Source organism: Oncorhynchus kisutch, linkage group LG3 (assembly GCF_002021735.2).
Source record: "Oncorhynchus kisutch isolate 150728-3 linkage group LG3, Okis_V2, whole genome shotgun sequence".
Lineage (NCBI taxonomy): Eukaryota > Metazoa > Chordata > Actinopteri > Salmoniformes > Salmonidae > Oncorhynchus > Oncorhynchus kisutch.
In genome coordinates, this window is record NC_034176.2 from 49,764,912 (window position 1) to 49,785,222 (window position 20,311).

Sequence of the window (20,311 nt, forward strand, 5' to 3'; positions counted from 1 at the left end):
TACATATGTATTTTGTCATTTCTCATTACTGTAAAACATTACCATTGTTAAATATTATTTGTCATAATCACTTGTGTGATAAATGTGTTTTACATCTGGAGGAAACCTGGCATCATGCTGTGGGGATGTTTTTCAGCAGCAGGGACTACTAGACCAGTCAGGATCGAGGGAAAGATGAACAGCGCAAAGTACAGAAAGATCTTGGATGAAAACCTCATAAGGTGAACCTTCGCCGCAGTCTAACAGGACAACGACCCTAAGCACACAGCCAAGACAATGCAGGAGTGGCTTCGGGACAAGTCTCTGAATGTCCTTGAATGGCTCAGCCAGAGCCAGGACTTGAACCCAATCAAACATGTTTGAAGAGACCTGAAAATAGCTGTGCAGCGACACTCTCCATCCAATCTGACAGTTTGAGGATCTGCAGAGAAGAATGGGAGACATTCCCCAAATACAGGTGTGCCAAGCTTGAAGCATCCTACCCAAGAAGACTTGAGGCTTTAATCACTGCCAAAGGTGCTACAAAGTACTGAGTCAAGTGTCTGAATACTTACGTAAAAGGTGATGTTTTTTAGTTTTTATAAATTACCATTTTCTAAAAACCTGTTTTTACTTTGCATTATGGGGTAGTGTGTGTAGATTGAGGATTTAAAAAAAATATGTATATATTTTAGAATAAGGCTGTAACGTAACAAAATGTGGAAAAAGTCAAGGGGTCTAAATACTTTCCGAATGCGATATACATAAGCATGTAGCCCTCGTCCTCAGTTGCTCAGACAAGCCATGCTCGAAGTGTGACAAAAAAAGTGTTTAGCTCATCGGGTAGGGCAGCTTTATTTTTGTAATCCGAGATTGTTAGAAGCCCTCGTATTCGACCCGCTCCTCCACTTTGTCCCTATACTTGTGTCTACCATATTGATCAATCCGTGTAGGTCGTATTTGCACTGTTGAAGCATAAAATTGTCCCAATTGGCAAATACATGTCAGTAAAAACAGAACAAATGTAAATTATATTTCATGAATTTGGTGCTTTAAATGTTCCCTATGTCATATCAAGTCAGGCATGGCATGAATTACACAAGAAAAAAGATTTAACAGTTGCAACTAAAGAATTCTAAGTAAAGATTTTCTGATACAGAAAATACAGAATCAAGGAATGACATTTTCTCTCTCTCAGGGACACCAAAATACTTCACTGGCCTTTCTATGAGGAAACAGGGTGGTTTATATGCATTCACAACAGGGAATATTAGTAACACAATAACACAACATAAAATAATTAGAGAAACAAATCTTTGCACAGGGTTTCTGGGTCAAAAGGAAATAAATAACACCAAATATAAATATATATATATATGCATACCAGTCAAAAGTTGACACAGCTACTCATTAAAGGATTTTTATTTTAACTATTTTCTGCATTGCAGAACAATAGCTTAGACAAACTATGAAATAACACATGGAATCATGTCGTTAGCAAAAAAAAGTGTTAAACAAATCCAAATATTTTATATTTGAGATTCTTCAAAGTTGCAACCCTTTGCCTTGATGACAGCTTTGCAGACTCTTGGCATTCTCTTAACCAGCTTCATGAGGTAGTCACCTGGAATGCATTTCAATGAACATGTGTGCCATGTTAAAAAGTAAATTTGTGGAATTTCTTTCCATCTTAACGCATTTGAGGCAATCAGTTGTGTTGTGACAAGGTAGATGTCGTATACAGAAGATAGCCCTATTTGGTAAAAGACCCAAGTCCATATTATGGCAAGAACAGCTCAAATAAAGAGAAACGATAGTCCATCATTATTTTAAGACATGGTCAGTCAATGCGGAAAAAATTCAAGTGCAGTCGCAAAAACCATCAAGCGCTATGATGAAACTGTCTCCCATGAGGACCACCACAGGAAAGGAAGACCCACAGTTACCTCTGCTGCACAGGGTAAATTCATTAGTCAGATTGCAGCCCAAATTAATGCTTGAAAGAGTTCAAGTAACAGACATCTCAACATCAACTGTTCAGAGGAAACTGTGAATCGGGCCTTCATGGTCGAATTGCTGCAAAGAAACCACTACCAAAGGACATCAATAAGAAGACGAGACTTGCTTGGGCCAAGAAATACAAGCAATTACATTAGACAGGTGGAAATCTGTTCTTTGGTCTGATGAGTCCGAGATTTTTTGTTCTAACCGCCGTGTCTTTGTTTGACGCAGAGTAGGTGAACGGATCTCTGTATGTGTGGTTCCCATCATGAAGCATGGGAGAGGAGGTGTGATGGTGCTTTGCTGGTGACACTGTCAGTGATTTATTTAGAATTGAAGGCACACTTAACCAGCATGGCAACCACAGCATTCTGCAGCGATACGCCATCCCATCTGGTTTGCGCTAAGTGGGAATATCATTTGTTTTTCAACAGGTCAACGACCCAACAAGGGTTATGTGATCATGAAGGAAAGGGAGATACCTAGTAAGTTGTCCAACTGAATGTATTCAACTGAAATGTGTCTTCCACGTTTAACCCAACCCCTCTGAATCAGAGAGGAGCAGAAGTCTGTCTTAATCGACATCCACGTCTTGCTCAGGGGCAGAACAACAGATTTTTAACTTGTCAGTTCAGGGATTCGATCCAACAACCTTCCGGTTACGGGTCCAACACACTAACCAATCTGCCGCCCCTAAAAAGGAGGGTGATGGAGTGCTGCATTAGATGACCTGGTCTCCACAATCACCCAACCTCAATCCAATTGAGATGGTTTGGGATGAGTTGGACCGCAGAATGAAGGGAAAGCAGCCAAGTGCTCAGCATATGTGGGAACTCCTTCAAGAATGTTGGAAAAGCATTCCAAGTGAAGCTGGCTGAGAGAATGTCTAGAGTGTGCAAAGCTGTCATCAAGGCAAAGGGTAGCTTCTTTGAAGAATCTAAAATATATTTGAGATTCTTCAAACACTTTTTTGGTTATTACATGATTCCATGTGTTATTTCATAATTTTGATGTCTTCCCTATTATTCTACAGAAAATAGTAAAAATAAAGAATGAGTAGGTGTCCAGATTTTTGACTGGTACTGTGTGTGTTATATATATATATATATATTTAAATACATTTAAAATGACTAATGCGAATGCTTTTAACATTTTACAAAGTGTAAACCAAATAAATCTTGTGTGTAGAAGTAGAGAATGAAAAATGTCCCACACCATGTCTAGCTAATAGGTAGCCTACATTGATGGCCAATAATCATAAAAAAAAATACAAATATATTTAGGGTACATATTAATTCTGAGGACGCAGACAGCATTGCATAGCACAACAAAAACTTACACTTGACAGTGTCAGGATGCCAAACATTTCAGTTAAATGCAAACACTGAAAATGCGGTTTCCCAGACACAGATTAAGCCTAGTCCGGGACTAAAAAGCTATTTCAATGGAGACTCTCCATTGACCGTGCATTTTAGCCCAGGACCAGGCTTAATCTGTGTCTGAAAAACCTGTCTTAAAATGTCACATGCTGCTTCAAGTCTCTCCTCCTTTTTCAATTAGTAGGCTTGACTACACATACCATGCTCACTCACACATATGTAATCATGGCTATCCAAAGGAAAAAAACACAAAAAAACCACACAAAAAAAGATTAAACGAGGACCATCTCCTGATTTTTGAAATTTCCAAAATGTCAAACACCTGTACCAATGTTTCCCTTTTTTAATTGATACCATCCTAGGCATTTGCATTTCCAAAGAAATCATCTTGATTGTCCATCATGAAGTCCAAGTCCTCACCATGAGTTCCTCACCGCCTCTTCTGTGTGTAAACTGGGTAGGCGAGCGTGACATTTAAAGAATCATTGTGTTGTACGAGTGACGTGTGGTGGTAATGCAGGACTAGTTCTTTTAGGGAGCCATACAGGTTATACGGCTCTGCAAATCCATAGCCCGTATGACTCTTGTTGATAACACAATGCTTCACCTCACCCTCAACACTGCAAAGAAAGGCATTTTAAATTAGAATACATCAAGTTCAGAATACATCCAAATTCCATGTATGGACTATTTTACATGGTTCCGAAAATAAAGAATGACCTGGTTTTGTTAAATGTTGTTAACTTGATCATTTAGAAACACACCAAGGTCAACTTTTCCTTCTTCCTTCAGTCTCTCTCAATATGTAGCATGAGGAGAATCAGTTTGTTTATTATGAATATGATCTAGCATGACAAATCTGATCAATATGCTAATCAAGTTGCCAATATACACTCAATACTAATGCTGCAAATTAACATCATAAAATCTGCCAACACATTAAGACTGAATAATCGGATCTCATTAAATAAGATTGATTAACTCTATGAAACATGAGTGTTTAGGTCTTAAATTATCATTACACTAAAGTCAAATCATGTGTCTTCATGTGGAATTTTTTTCAGTGTGATTAGGTAGCCTAAAAATCTGTCGCTATTCCCTTGAGTAAGGCACTTAACCCTAATTGCAACAGCAGTGCTATACAATAGTGACCCTGGCCCCACTCCTTGCAGGTGTCCCAGGGGGGAGTTGGGATATGCAAAAAAAACAAAACATTTCCATTAACAGGACAAATATAAGCACCCCGCAAACTTGTATTATTAGATACATACACAACACTGCAGGCGTAGCAGCCAGCTTTGCTACTGTCCCGGACCAGGAATGTTCCGTCCTTCTTCCCTCGGAGCAGAGCTTCTGCCTGCAGCCGGTTGATGTTGCCTAGCCTCCACGAACGTTCATCATGATGTGGGAGGTCCTCGTCATCTTCAACCATTGAGTACTCACTGCAATACAATAATCACATTAGTTTTATACAGCACTAACTTCTGTTTGAATTACTCCTTTAAAAAGAAACATGCAAAAGGAGACAACTTTGGATTGTTTTTTAAAGATCCACTTCAAAGTAAAAGCGTGGGAAATGGATACTTACTCTTCTGGGTTTTCATTCTTGATACCCAACCATTCATTCAGCTTCTTCTGCCTCACTCCCTTTTGTGTCAGCCACCTACCACGAGAAAATAGGTTGTCAGTCATTTAGTAACGGGACATTATAGACAAAATATTTGATAACAGCAAAGACTGGTGCTATACTTACATTAGGTAATGGTCTCTGGTCTTGCGGAGCTGAATCAGATCAGGTTTGATGCTGTTCATCTTCTTATCGATCTCCCTGTAATCCGCTGCTTGCTTTTTCAGATCGTCCTCCAGGTGCCGTTTGCTGTCCACAATCTCACTTATTCTCGATTTCAGTTTGTCGTAGTTTCCCATGATTCTAGGAGAAACAATTATTGTTGTAAAAAATATATCACCTATTGTCAATATATGAGACAGCTGTTGTGCTTCTATAAGAAAGGCACATTTGGCTTCTCCAACAGTGAAGCAATCTGAGTAGTTGTAGCATCAACAAAACTCCAGTGATTATTCTGTGGGTATACAAACTTCTACTATTACCATTAGTGATGCACCGATATGACATTTTTGGCCGATACTGAATATTTTCCTTGCCAAAAAAACAATACCGATAACCGATATTTAAACATTTAGCGGCCTTTTAAGCATTCTAGTACAGTTAAATAGTTACACACACACGGACAAAGCGGTTTAAGGCACTGCATCTCAGGGTAAGAGGAGTCACTACAGTTCCTGGTTTGAATCCAGGCTGTATCACATCCGGCTGTGATTGGGAGTCCCATAGGGCTACGCACAATTGGCCCAGCTTCGTCCGGGTTTGGCCATTATTGTAAATAAGAATTTGTTCTGAACTGACTTGCCTGGTTAAATAAAGGTTTTACCCACACACTGACCAACAAGTTATTTTGTTGGTCCCCATTACCAGTAAAACATAATCAAAAGCTATTTCTTTCACTTACTTGCTGCGCTGTTTCGTTTAATTCTCAACCAGGATTTCTATGGAACGCCATTTGGGCCTTTGCGTGTCAAATAAGCTTGTTGACCAATCAGGACCTGAATATGACTGCATGTCACATAATAATTGAACACGTTTGATTTTTTTTACATAGTGATTACACTATCATCTGTATTTAATATGTAACAACGATTCATCAATATTTATGCTACGATGCTTGTAAAGTTGTCTCGCGCACCTATATTGCTGGTCATAAAAAAAGCTAGCTAGCTCATGGATGCAAGCAATGTTCTTCCCCCAAAATATAGCAAAAAGACTATCTGTTTCAGTAGCTATAGTTGGCTGGCTAACTATATAGCTAGGTGTCACCATCTAAAATAACCCTAATTTATAAGACAGTCCTTAATTGATTAATGGTGGTTGGACTCATCTATGTGAAGATAGCCACAATAGTGTACTTTGCAGTTAGCCTTCAAAATAAAAGAATGTCATTGACAGAGATGCAAATGAATACAAATAGTAGAATAAATCATGCTAAACAAGGTTGGAATGTTATATAAAACCAACAAAAGACTATTTGTTAATTTGACAAAAATCTGAAATCACACAATGTATTTTACTTTAGAATTGGATTGGGAGGGGCATACTTATTTCACTGTACAGTATTACCTATGGATTGTGGATCAATGACATCGGGTTTCAGTCTACTCAGTGACACCCAGAGAACATTAGTGTCGTAGCTCTTATTGCGGGACTCAAACAACTTGAGCCACATTTATTGTCCACCTATGTATATTGAACACTATTCCCGAGGAAAAACCATACTTTGTGGATATTTTGGAGTCCGATAACTCTAAGGATGTTGTGAAAAAATAGCTTGGGTATTGAGTAGACTAATACCCCATTTCATTGATCCCCAATCCTTACGTAAAGCTGTACAATATGAATGTCAATACAGACAATAGGCTGACTGGGGAGGTGATTTCACACAGTCACAGTCCCGCGATAAGAGCTACAACGCTAATATTTGTGTAAACTCTTCAGTTGTGTTCTGTGGGTGTCACCGAGTAGACGGATACCCCATTTCATTGCTTCACATTCCAACCTTGTTTAACATTATCTAGTCTAAATATGGAATGATTCCACCAATTGTAACCTTCTGCATCACTTTCAAAGGAGGTACTTTTATTTTGAAGGCAAACCGCAAATTCCCTATTGTGCCTAGCTTAACAACACATAACCCGGTCCCGTCGAGCCTCACTAGCCAGATGAAGCTAGCTGGCTGCTTATAACGTTAACTTTGGGCAACAAGGTTAAGTAGCTGACTGGCTATTTATTTTCATGAACTGAGGTTCAATTTCAATAGGTGAACAACAAGTGGCTACCTAGCTAATACTTACCAGGATTCCTAAATCATTGCTAAGAATAATGAAAATGACTGAAGTTTCGACTGGTCATTGTTTTCAGGCTGGTTGTATTGGTGCTAGCTAGGTACCACACTAAGGCTAGCTAGCTACCCCAGAAGTTGCAGTTGAACAAATAATGCTTTATTACCAACAGTGTTTTCTTGTTTGCAGACTTTTTGTACAGCTTTGACAGTGCTACTGATAGTAGTGGTGGCGCTTGGCTTGCACGTGCAAATTCAGAACACACAACATTCTATAGTAGAACTGTCAAATAAAAAAAGCTTATTAAACGCATCAAGTAGTGTTATTGTCAAATAGTGTTATTTGACACGTAAAATACCCAAATGGCGTTCCATAGTATGTTGTGAAGCTAAGTGGAGTGACGCTATTACTGTGTAACTCCGGTAGGGCAACATCTGAAAAATAGAGCACTTGGTAGTGTGTGCCGGTGCTCGACCAGTCGCGAAAGTCAACATCACCCACGACAGAGAACGGTTGATTGTCAAGGGCAATGAATTCCATAATCTTGGTGTTAATGCATTTCGCCTTTGAGTTGTCTCGCTGAAATGTTCTTACTCTTTCAAATGACTGCTCAAATTGAACTTGTTGGAAGCGTGCGCTTTAGTATTTTTCTGCTTTTGTTCTGTGTAGCGCTGTATTTTTCATGGCGTCATTACATGATCTACTTATGATATATATAGGTATGCACGTCAGCTTTGACATCGGTTTTGCACATCGGCGTTAAACTAGACATCGGGCCGATGCTGGCATTTTTAGCTAATGTAGGCTGATTCTGATATGCTCACCGATACATCGTGCATCCCTAACAGATATTAACCACTTTATCATAGAACTGAACTGTGATGAGTGTTAGCTACATCTTTGGTTGAAAAGATAATATAAAAGATACTTTTCATTATTACCTCTGGATTTCTTTATCGTTACCCTCTCTCCTGAACTTTTCAATGTACTCCTTGCTATAGCGCTCTTGGGTTTGGCACTGCTCCTCAAAGATCTTAATGGTTTCATTGAATGCCTCAATGGCCGTTCTCTTCATTTGAATTTCCTGAGGAAAACAAAGAACCGGAGGTTGGATACAGTACAATCAGAAACGATTCAATCACAATTGAATGACAATAGCAATTCACCTGTGATGTTCTTGTATACTCCTCGTACAGACGATCGTACTCTCGGTTCTTCTCCTGGAACTGAAGGTGGTACTCCTGCAGCCTTTTACCGACAGCTTCAATGTTGTCCTCTTTAACAACCTGGTCCTGCAGGAGACAACAAAGCAGTTAGAGGAACAAATCTCACTCGGTCATCTGGCAAAAAAAGCTCTGGGTGACACTCAAATGCCGGATATGAAAATGAAGCACTGACTGTGCTCATAGAATAATCGGACCAAGGGATCTCTTATCTTTGAATACGTGTAGCTTCCATTTGTGTTTGAATTGTGGAGGCACCCTTACCTGCTGGAGCCTTGACACTGGGTACAGCAGTCTCACGTCCAGCTTTGGGTTGTACTGGGCTAAGGACTCGTGTCTGTAGTGATTGATGAGCTCAACCACCGAGTTGAATGTTAGTGGGTCCGAGAAGCCGTATTTCCCATCCCGATGGAATATTTTGATCAGTTTGTTATTTCCTCCTTTCCTATGAGCGAGATCAAAAAGGGAACTGTGAAAAGGGCCATGTGTCTTTAGGCCAGGGTTTAATTTTAAATATGCCGGACATTTGAGAAATATACCGGACCCACATGCATTGTGTGATTAGGGCGTCCACCAACGGTGCTCAGAATGACAGAAATCACATTTAGATTATGGTAATTCATTTTAACAGAACATGCAACTCTAGGATGCAACGGTGTCTGTCCTTCGAATTCTGATGCGCACTTTGAAGACGTTAGAATAACTGCCACTTTTCCTCAGCCAACAAGACGAGTTACAAACACCGAAATCACTAGCCTATGTCAATCTACTATTCTCCATAGTAGAACAGTTTACCTATTCTCTTGGTCAGTTTGCAGTTCTAGCCTATTCCAAACAGACTAAGATAGTTGTGGGATCCCTAATTTATATAACCAATTTAGCTACATGAAAATAACATTAGAAAGCAAAATCAGGCTGATGCAACAGATTTGAACGTTTAGTTTAAAATGTTGATAAACTATTATTTCTTCGCATTATAAGCTCACGAAAGCTTGTTCCATAATTTAATTAGCCGGGAAAATACCGTTTCCAAAAGCGCACTGTACATAAGAGCGGCAGAGATCAAAATATCTGTTTGAGATTAAGATAGAGGGAAGATCTAATGATGCAACAACTAGGCTTCTAATATGACTAGGATTGTGTCTTTGGCTACTGGACAATGAAAAAGTGTATTTGAAAACCATTTGAACATGAGAAAAAAAAAATAGGCTATTGGTTTCAATGGCATATGGAAGTCTTTATAAAGCAATTGTTTCTATGGTCAGATTTTGGCTAGGCTACTTCAAAGCAAGGTAAGACATGCCTCATAATATGAAGCAAAACAATCATGTTTAAAACAATTAAGTTAGTTTTTTAAATGCATACTGCCCCTAGCTCATTGCAAAGTGACACACTGAAGCCTGCCTGCCTACCCTTGCCTGTGCACTTGAATGGCAAAATGGGAAGCGTGCGTGCATCAATGACCAGTTGAAAAATAAGTTTAAAAAACAGTTTTGATAGCCACGATTTAACATGCGACTGCATTTAAAATTGATGCGCATTGGAAGTTATAAAAGCATGTTTCACTCCAGCAGAAAGGAACGAGCTGTAGTAGCAGCTCTGGTGCGCATTTTCTGTATGCTTCCAATTGAATTCCACTCAATTATGCAAATTAACCTACAGACCGATAAGCATGACTGGTCAAATGTATTTCCATCGACTGGTATTTTGCTGATTTTGCTAATTTGCTGATTATTATAAAAATTGGATTTTTTTATTTTCTTACGGACAATTTTATTTATTGGCTTTTCAATTATTTGATTTAAAAATTGTCTATTACCAGCTAACAGAAACCCTGCATTAAACAGAGCAGGATATTAAGAGTTCCATATTTAGCAACCATGCGATTCACAACGTACCTCAGAGTCAGTGTGTAGTCTCCATGCATTTTGGTGGATGCATCTCGGACCAGAAACGTACCATCAGCTGTGTCTCTCAGCTTCTCATTCACCTCCTCCCTACAAGAAAACGAAGGGTTATGCAACAGTTTCTTCACAAATCCAATAGGACTCATTATCAAACTGGAAACCAAGAGATTTATCACAAGACACTGACCATTAATTCATTATTAATTGAATTATCATTAAGATCATAAGGGCTTGCCTTGAGATGTCTCCCCAGTACCACTCCCCGTCTTGCAAGGCCATGTTGTTGTTGAACCCGTTGTTTGGAACTGGGGTAGTGGCCTTTGGTGGTTTCGGGGGCAAAGCTGCGGCAAGAAGAGAGAACGAAGCTGTCAATTTGCAGTCTCACAGCGCATAACTTACATTTCACAAGTTCAGAAAAGGTAAGTTGACTTGATTATAGGTGAGTGAGGAAGATAGTTATCAGCTACCAGAAACGGGCTTAAATTCCTCCAAAAATTGCAACGGTTCATAACAATATGAGTTGTAATGGCTCAAAACTAAATACCTACATGTAGGCTATTGTTTGGTTTATTTGTGTCAACTACTGCATTACCAGTTAAGTAGCTACACTTCGTTGCATTAACATAATGACCAGAAAAAAAGGGGGGAAAAAGTGGAAATGTGTTATTTGGCCACATTTTAATGTAACAATATCAAAATATTATGATGACAGACTAAATAAATAAATAAAAAAACTGAGAAAATTAGGACTGAATGCAAAGACATTAAATCCCAAAAGAAGTACGCCTCTGTACACCATAACTACTCCTGTGTGAAACAGTAGAACTTCGCTGCAGTTCATCTGCTCTGCCAAGCTATCAATGTAACATAGCCTAATCATCACAATGCACATCCATGTAGAAATACCCACAATGACAATACATTATACAGCCTAATGGTAACATCTCACAAAAAAGATTATGTAGGAGGATGCCAAAGAAACACATGCAAACCACAGATGGCAAACAGATGTTGCGCTGGAGGGGATGGCTCCCATTTTATGGGCTCTTAACCAACCATGCTATTCGTTATTTATTTTTCGCATTGTTTGTAAATCATTTTGTACATAATGTTGCTGATACCATCTCTTATGACCGAAAAGAGCTTCTGGACATCAGAACTGCGATTACTCACCTTAAACTGGACAAAAAAAATGTTTCTTTGACGAGTTGGATGAGAGGGATTTACTCCAGACAAGGCCCTCATCCCCAACATTCGCAGGAGAAAGAGACTTTTCGCGGAAGGAGGCCGGGGTGCCTTGTGAGGATACGGCGGCGAGCGGCTAATCTGCCTTTACCATCTTTACTATTGGCTATACACTGTATCGGCAGGATAGAACAGCAGCCTCTGGTAAGACAGGGGTGGCGGTCTTTGTAGATTTGTAAACAACACCTGGTGCACGATATTTAAGGAAGTCTCAAGGTTTTGCTCGCCTGAGGTAGAGTACCTCATGGTAAGCTGTAGACCACACTACCTACCTAGAGTTATCTATATTCTTCGCAGCTGTCTATTTACCACCACAAACCGATGCTGGCACTAAGACCGCACTCAATGAGCTGTATACGGCCGTAAGCAAACAGGAAAACATGACTGCCTAACCAGGCACGACTCCAACACCATCATATTTGCCGATGACACAACAGTGGTTGACTTGGAGCCTCAACTCGGGACTCGACTGATGACTTGAAATGATCTGGTCAGGTTTTGTAAAGTTTTCACTCATTGTGGCACACAGTCTCCGTGGATTACTGGTGTTCTAAAATGGAAGGGAGGGTGGTGCGGCAGGTGCCGCTTCTCCTACGAATGCTGTTATTTTATCTAAAGCATCAGGTGTACGCCGACCCCAGCAAAGTAACTCATGCAAAGATTTAAAGCTCAATGTGTTATATCTCCAGTACATTGTCATGATTGTCAGTTATGTAGCTGCTCTACTGATAATCTCAGTGCGTCCTTGCTGGGATGACAATCAATCTACTGGCGGAGAATATCAACACCAAACACATTGGTTCAATGTTCCATGGGAGAGGACAGTACACAGCATACCATAACATTTTGAATAATTGCCAAGTCTACCTCGCTCCCTATTCAACCAAAGACAAGTCTAACATTTATCGGAAACTGTTAAACTACCTGTTCACTACCCTCCTGCTCTCCAGGGATGTGCAACTCAATCCTGGGCCTAACATCACCGAGCCAGCGATACTCACCGGAGTGGAAAGCAGTGGATGGCCTTGTCCACTGATCGTCGCCGCTATGGAAGTGGGTGAGTGCTATGATCCCATGGTTTCACTCGACTCCATGATGGAATTTGACTCTTCAAACATACCCAAGTCACTATATGCAATCCCTGACTCTGCTTCTGACATGCAAGCCGTTTTAATTAGCTCCCCGCATCCAGTGCAAGCAGGAGGGATAGTTAATTACGCTACCGAACTGCCCCTAATCAAAACGAGAAAAAAAACGGCCTTAACCCAGCCGCCAGAAAACACAGAAAATGTAACTTTTTTTCAATGTGTCAATCACTCTCAAGTCATCTGGGACCCACGAGCTAAGCCCAAGGGACTACTAGTGGGGCACTTGAACATTCGTAGTGTCATTCCAAAAAGTGGTCAAATTCAATAATGACTTTTACCCTTATTGGAATGTATAGACCACCTTCCACCAAAAGTGTGTTATTTCGATAAGTTTAATAACATGCTTAGGGAATGTGATTTTGGGAAAGAGGTCATCTTAATGGGAGATTTTAACATTAATTACGAAGACAAGTCTTGTAGGAAAACCCTCAAACGGATCACTAAAACCAGGGTGGCTCTAAAACACAGATTGATTTGGGCTATCTGATCATAATCTGACACTTATAGCCAGAAAGCTTTCTAAGAACAGGTTTAACCTCTCTATTCTTAGAAGGCTGGATCAACTAAGAATACCTAAGAGTGAATTAAATTATTTTGAAAACGCAATTAAGGGAATTAACTGGAATGATCGGTCCTATACAGATGTGGAAGCTGAAAGAAAAACCTATCCACAATCTAGACTGACTACAATAAATGGTTTCCTAAAAAAAATCTAATCCAAACCTGTACTCTTCCTTGGCTAAACAGAGAAATCTGGAAATTGATGGAAGAACGAGATCTCTAAAAACAGCCCTAAAATCCAAATTAAAGCATGACAGACGTAGGTTTACCATGTTGAGAAATAAGGTGATGTAAGAAATCACAGGCCAAGGCAAACTTTTTATTAACATAATTGGTGAAGCAAATGGAAATTCTAAATTGATCTGGGAGAATCTAAAAAAGTTAATAAGGAAAGACCATAGTAATACTGCAAAAAGACTAGAAATCATGGTGAATAACAATCTAACACAGGATGCAGTCGAAATAGCAATAACCTTCAATTCCTACTTTATTGACTGTCAGGGTACTGACACAGAACCCCTCTGCTGCAGAGGATAAGTTCATTGGAGTTACCAGCCTCAGAAATTGCAGCCAAATTAAAGGTTCACAGAGTTCAAGTAACAGACATCTCAACATCAACTGTTCAGAAGAGACTGCATGATTCAGGCCTTCGTGGTTGAATTGCTGCAAAGAAACCATACTAAAGGACACCAATAAGAAGAGACTTGCTTGGGCCAAGAAACACGAGCAACGGACATTAGACCAGTGGAAATAAGTCCTTTGGTTTAGAGTCCAAATGTGACATTTTTGGTTCCCCATCCACCGTGTCTTTATGAGACACGTTATGGGTGAACAGAAGATCTCTGCATGTGTATTTCCCACCGTAAAGCATGGAGGTGGTGGTGTTATGGTGTTGGGGTGCACACCAGATACACCATCTCATCTGGTTTGGGCTTAGTGGGTCTCAGCATTGGTTTTTCAACAGGACAATGACCCAACACCTCCAGGCTGTGTAAGGGCTATTTGATCAAGAAGGAGAGCGATGGAGTGCTGCATCAGATGACCTGGCCTCCACAATCCCCCGACAAATGCTCAGCATATGTGGGAACTCCTTCAAGACAGTTGGAAAAGCCTTCCAGGTGAAGCTGGTTGAGAGAATGCCAAGAGTGTGCAAAGCTGTCATCAAGGCAAAGGGTGGCTATTTGATGAATCTCAAATATATTTTGATTTGACACTTTTTTGGATACTACATGATTCCACGTGTGTTATTTCATAGTTTTTATGTCTTCACTATTATTCTACAATGTAGAAAATAGTACAAATAAAGAAAAACCCTTGAATGATTATATGTTCTAAAACTTTTGACCGGTAGAGGCTGGAAGTAGCACAGGGTCAGCCGCAGAGAAGCTCCACTTGAGCAGGTTAAGTGCCTAGCTCAAGGGCACAAAGGCAGTAGATTGCATCAGAGATTCTGATACAAGCAATATTATATTGAGCTTAAAATAGACTACATCTTAACCAAATAGCTACAATACTGTATGGTTACAGTATTTGCTCTCGCTCTCTCTCAAACACGGAACAATCATTCAACCTTAAATTCTCACCAAAAAAAAGATCCATAAACGATACTAATACGTATGAGCATCTCAGAAAACAGTTTGTGTACTTGATAGTTTAATCCAGCACTAGAACATATACTGATACTATTTAGTTATTACTAAAAGAAAAAGTAACCAGCTATGGCCCATGCAAGAGTTTTCTATCTTCGAGATCTATAGTCAGCAATTAGTTCAGCAGACATTAAATCACATTCAATTCCAAATATGAAACATAAAAAATATGACTTGTATTACCTGGAGCAGCCTGGGTTTCACTCAATTCACTGTTGACCAAGATCTCTAGAATCTTGATGAGGGAATCCAGGCTGGCCTCACAGCTGAGAGATAGGAAATGGTTACATTTATTATCTGCTGCGTCCTTATTTCATTGACCTGTCAAAGGCTTTCGATACTGTTGATCACTCACTGCTAATTCAGAGGCTTTCCTCAAATGGTCTTGACCAGGATGCATGTAAATGGTTTAAACATTTACATGACAGATAGAACTCAATGTATATCTACTGATGGTGTTAAATCTGTCTTCCTGGATATTACGAAAGGTGTGGGTCCTGGGTCCTGTAGTTTTTACCGTTTACATTAAGAATATTGACTTGTCTGTAAAACATTGTAACCTGTACTTGTATACCGATTATACTGTTGTATATGCTATTGCCCCCACGGTTGACCAGGCACTATCTGAACTACAGTCTTCCTTCATTGTATTACAGAAAAACTTTGAGCTGAAATTAGTTCTGAAAGCAGGTAAAACTAAGTATATGTTGTTTTCTAGAGCGCATAAAAACATGTTTGATGATTTAAGCATATGGACTTTAGATGGTGTCCATATTGATCGTGCCCCTGTTTACACATATCTGGGCATCTGGATAGATGAAAATCTGTCTTAAAAAGCATATTGATGAGTTAGTTTAGAAGCTGAGAATAAAAACAGGCTTCTTCTATAGAAATGGGCCCTGCCTCTCACTAAATTGTAGACCGTGTTTTTTTCTTTCTTTCTGCTTGCATTTTGTATTTATATTCTGATGTGTGTATTTTCTGTAATTTATGTAATTCAGGACTCATCTGTAAAAGAGACCTTGGTATCAGTATGACTCCTTGATCAAATAAAGGTTAAATACATTTGGTATGTGTATTTAAACACACAAAAAAATTATCTGTTCACATTCTACAGTTACTGTGAGTGTTACTGTCTCTATGACATGTTGTTCTTATACTGCCCTCATACATAAAAGCATTCCTGTCAGCATAATTGCCCTTTGTGGGATAAATAAAGTATTTCAATTGTAATTGTATACTGACCTTGCTGGTTGAAGCCTGAAAAGCACAGGGCTAAAGATTTCCGCCAAGTCTCTGACACAGAGTTGGTTTTTGCTGGTGTTCTGAGAAATCCGGCAGAAATGTTTGATGAGGCAGTAGAACGTGAGGCAGTATTGGGGCGGATGGTTAGATGAGCTGGCTATTCTGCGCAACAACTGGGCACAGTCCTTTGGATCCTTTACCTCTGTGAGCATGAAAAGAGGAAACAGTCACACAAGGTAAAGATTAAATCAATGACAACCACTATTAAAATGTACTGCACAGCATTGCCCTGGAAAACTTACCACAACATACTATAACTTTATTTGTATGGTGAGCCACATATAACCGGCTTGCGGGCCGGATTTGGTCAGTGGGCCGCTTCGAGTATACATTTGGTTTGAGGGATTCTATTAGTTTTATAGCCATCAGGTCTTACTTACCCTGTGCTGCATGAATCATCTCACTTTGGAGAGAGGTGGGAACAACTGGATTAGGCAAATCCTGCAGGTATCTCCAAAGGCCATCACATAGCGACTGTAGGTCCAAAGGCTCCAAATCTGTAAATGCATCAATAAACTTAGATGGTAGAGATGAACGCAACAAATATGACAGTTACAACAATCACTTGGTTAAGAAAAAAAATCATATTTCTCAAGAACTATTAAAAATGGGAGAAGTAGTATGGTGGAAAAATTGCAAGATTATGTTATAATACTTTTATTGCATCAAATGGCTGTTTTATGCAACAGAATAGAGTATTCTGTTAACTATTGTGTGTGTGTTCTACTGAGGATGGGCCTCTGGGAGATAACACTGACAGGAGATTTACAATGTCTTTTGGGTGATAAAACCTAAAGAGCATTCTAGAGCATGAGTTAATGTTTCTGTTCTATACGGGGCCAGACACTGGTGTCTATACAATGAAAACTGCTGACACAGCAGATACTGTCTGCTATGTATTATAGAAATCTTCCATACAAATCTTAACCTTGTGACCCATTCTATACATCTGTTGTTCGTCAGGGGCGGCAGCGTAGCCTAGTGGTTAGAGCATTGGGACTCGAATCCCCGAGCTGACAAGGTACAAATCTGTCGTTCTGCCCCTGAACAAGGCAGTTAACCCACTGTTCCTTGGCCGTCATTGAAAATAAGAATTTGTTCTTAACTGACTTGCCTAGTTAAATAAAGGTACATTTTTTAAATTAAATGTAGGTTGGAATGGGTGTATCTTGGCTATAAAATACCTTTGTACTTTTGTCTAAGTGATTAAATATTTAGTTTAAGTATAACTCTGACTTGTGTGATAAGTTTGTCTCGCATGATTTGATAGTAAAGAAATTAACCACCACATTAGGCACAATCTGCCACTCACTCACCACAGTCAGTGAACTGTCTCATATCCAGCCCACAAGCTGCTGTGAAAGTTCTATAAAGGGTTGGACATTCCAAACCTGCAGGACAGAAAATAGGATCAGGAGGTGGATTTGATTAACCATTTCAATGTAAAAGCAAAACATTCACCATCGTTAACTACTCCCATGCACCAGGCCACGGTCTCTTCTTACCTTTGCCTTCTATTGCCTCCAGAAGCTTGACCAGGATGGGTGATGCAGTCTCTGGAGGAGCAAACTGTTCTGGCAGATCTGGCAACATGAAGCCTGCACAACAGAAAGATGACGTACCTGAAACTTTCTAAAACTGCTACCGGACAGTTGATTGTTACCTGATAACAAACACCCATCTTGCTCACCTTTCCTTTATAGGCATTAAATTAAAATGAAGATCTTAAGATCTTACACACAGCAATGGTTGTGTCGCATCTAACAAGCCTGCACAGATATTCATTTTTCCTTGCGGAGTCACAGCACTGTTGTAGGTATAGGCCTGCCTTACAGTAAATTATTAGTATCAGATCAGAGTTACACACAAGCATTTGCTGTTTTGCCTCTTAAGCTTCCGTTGTAAAAGCTTATGAAGCACTCTAATCCTCCACATCAGCATTTTCATAGATCCATATTCAGCACAGCTGCTCTTCCTTGGCTTGCTGCACATCTGCAGCTCAGTGCTTAATACTAGTTGTAACCAACTCAAACTAATGAAACAGCAAGCCAAGGAAGAGCTGAAACAAACTACAGCCTGAAATTCATGTCTATGCACAATAACATTCATAACCAACAGTGCAAAAAGATAGGTCACGGTATTTAAAATCAAATTGGTAGTACAGTACTTTAAAACCGACAAGATAAAAACATCAGCAATGTAACCTGATGTACAACTACTTACCCTCTGATTCTGAATCTGTCCTGGCTAGATCTGATGTGGAAGGAAGAGGCCTAGGTGGCCTTGGTTTTGGTGTTGGTGGTGAAATTATTTTTCTTCCCACAAACTCAACGTAAGTCCCGGGGAAGTCACCTTTTTCATGAGTTGTCTCATTGAATCCTGGCAGCCACCCAATCTCATCTGGTTTTTCTTCAGCCCAATTAGGGCAGCCTAGGGCCAGCAGAGCACCCTTGCTCACCACAAGTATATCGCCTACATGCAAATCAATGTCCTCCTCCCTCTCCTTTTTATAGTCATACAGTGCTCTGTACTGGTATCCTTCTGAAGTCATCTTTATATATGATATATTTTTCCCAATACACAATTTAAGACCAATAAGATTCGGCCTGAGGTTAAAAATCTACTATATTCTTTCTAACAACGCATGTTTCCTCCATCTCCATTTTATGCAGATCTTCTTCCCCCAAAAGTATGCAGATTCAGCACCTCCAAATGTTAACATTAAGGTTCTGTCCTGTTTTTCAATACACCCTCATTATGCTTCATGCAATACAATCCCATCAAAGGCATCGGCATCTGTAGTCCCATGAAAGCATCTGTCCAGGATGGAGACAAAATGTATATTCAGAAATCAAAATTAAAGAACTGTGGTAGCTAGATTGTTGAAATCATGTGTTGTTTCACAAGCTAACGTTTTCAATTATTTCAATCACCAATGGTGATTGTCTATGAATAAGAAACGTTAATATCTAGCTAAAGTTACTGTATACTTGAAGCTATATAAAGTTCCACATTGGATAAAGCAATGTGTCTTTGTTCGTGACAAAGCTAGTTAGCTAGTACAGTATGTCCAAGCTATACACCAATAGTCTTAGCTGGGGATTGGGGAAGTAGCTAACGTTACTAGCTAGCCGGGTAGCTACGTCTATTAAGACACATCCACAAACCCGGTGCACACACACCATCCAAAGGACAAACACAAAAGTAATTTTAAAAATACAAATGATAAAACCATTTCGATTAAATAAGCCATGCCATTCTTTGTGTAACTAGTTAGTATGTAACATTATTAGCTAACGTTAGCTAGCATGAACACAGGCCCGTGAAAATGTGGAAATTCCACGGCCTCAGATTTGGCAGATGGCTACTTTAGCTAGCTAACGTTAGTTGAATAGTTACCTTATTGTTATTTTCCTCTGAAAAAATCTTCAGAAAAAACATAGATCAGATTTCATTGGGAAGTGCAGGATAGACGCGGTCTCCAAACTATAGCTAGCTATGATATCGAAAATGCATCCGGGTGCAGTAACAGCTAGTAGCAAACCGCAGTGCAGCTAGTTAGCCGGTCGTCACTAGTTAAGACAGCCACAAAGTCAGGGTTTATGTCCGAGGTAAAAAGTAGTGGATATTCGGTTCTCTCAGCAATAGCTATTGAACCAAGCATGCCATGACAATAAAGATATTCTGAATAAGGGGAGAATGGTCAAAAATCCACAACTTTTTTTTTTGTAGAGACAATTCAGTGTATATTGTATTTCTTGTTGTTGCTTTCAATCTTCCATAGCTCTTACACAAAGCATGGCATGACTATGAAAATTATATATTCTGAAACGGGGAAGGAAGGACAAAAATTCATAGCCCAGCCCCTATATGCAAGGACTGGCAGTCCCTGATAATGAATTACACTATGAAACATATATCAAATTAAGTTAAAGGGGGGCTATTAAGGAACCATTCAGCAATTGTGTGATTTTGTTAACAGGACCACTTCACTCGTTCTGC

General features: G+C 39.6%; 1 protein-coding gene across 1 annotated transcript; it reads right to left on the reverse strand.

Moving 5' to 3' along the window:
* Positions 1-818: 818 nt before the first annotated feature.
* Positions 819-20,031, reverse strand: LOC109884450 (phosphatidylinositol 3-kinase regulatory subunit alpha). The gene is made up of 16 exons (XM_020476423.2): positions 19,709-20,031; positions 18,533-19,125; positions 17,815-17,907; positions 17,626-17,700; positions 16,690-16,806; positions 16,250-16,451; positions 15,188-15,270; positions 10,637-10,742; positions 10,393-10,491; positions 8,759-8,939; positions 8,438-8,563; positions 8,213-8,355; positions 5,113-5,289; positions 4,948-5,022; positions 4,631-4,801; positions 819-3,979 (listed from the first exon to the last, which is right to left on the reverse strand). The coding sequence occupies exons 2-16, from the start codon at positions 18,858-18,860 to the stop codon at positions 3,790-3,792; spliced, it is 2,166 nt and encodes a 721-aa protein (XP_020332012.1). The 5' UTR covers positions 18,861-19,125; positions 19,709-20,031; the 3' UTR covers positions 819-3,789.
* Between the last annotated feature and the right edge of the window lie 280 nt (positions 20,032-20,311).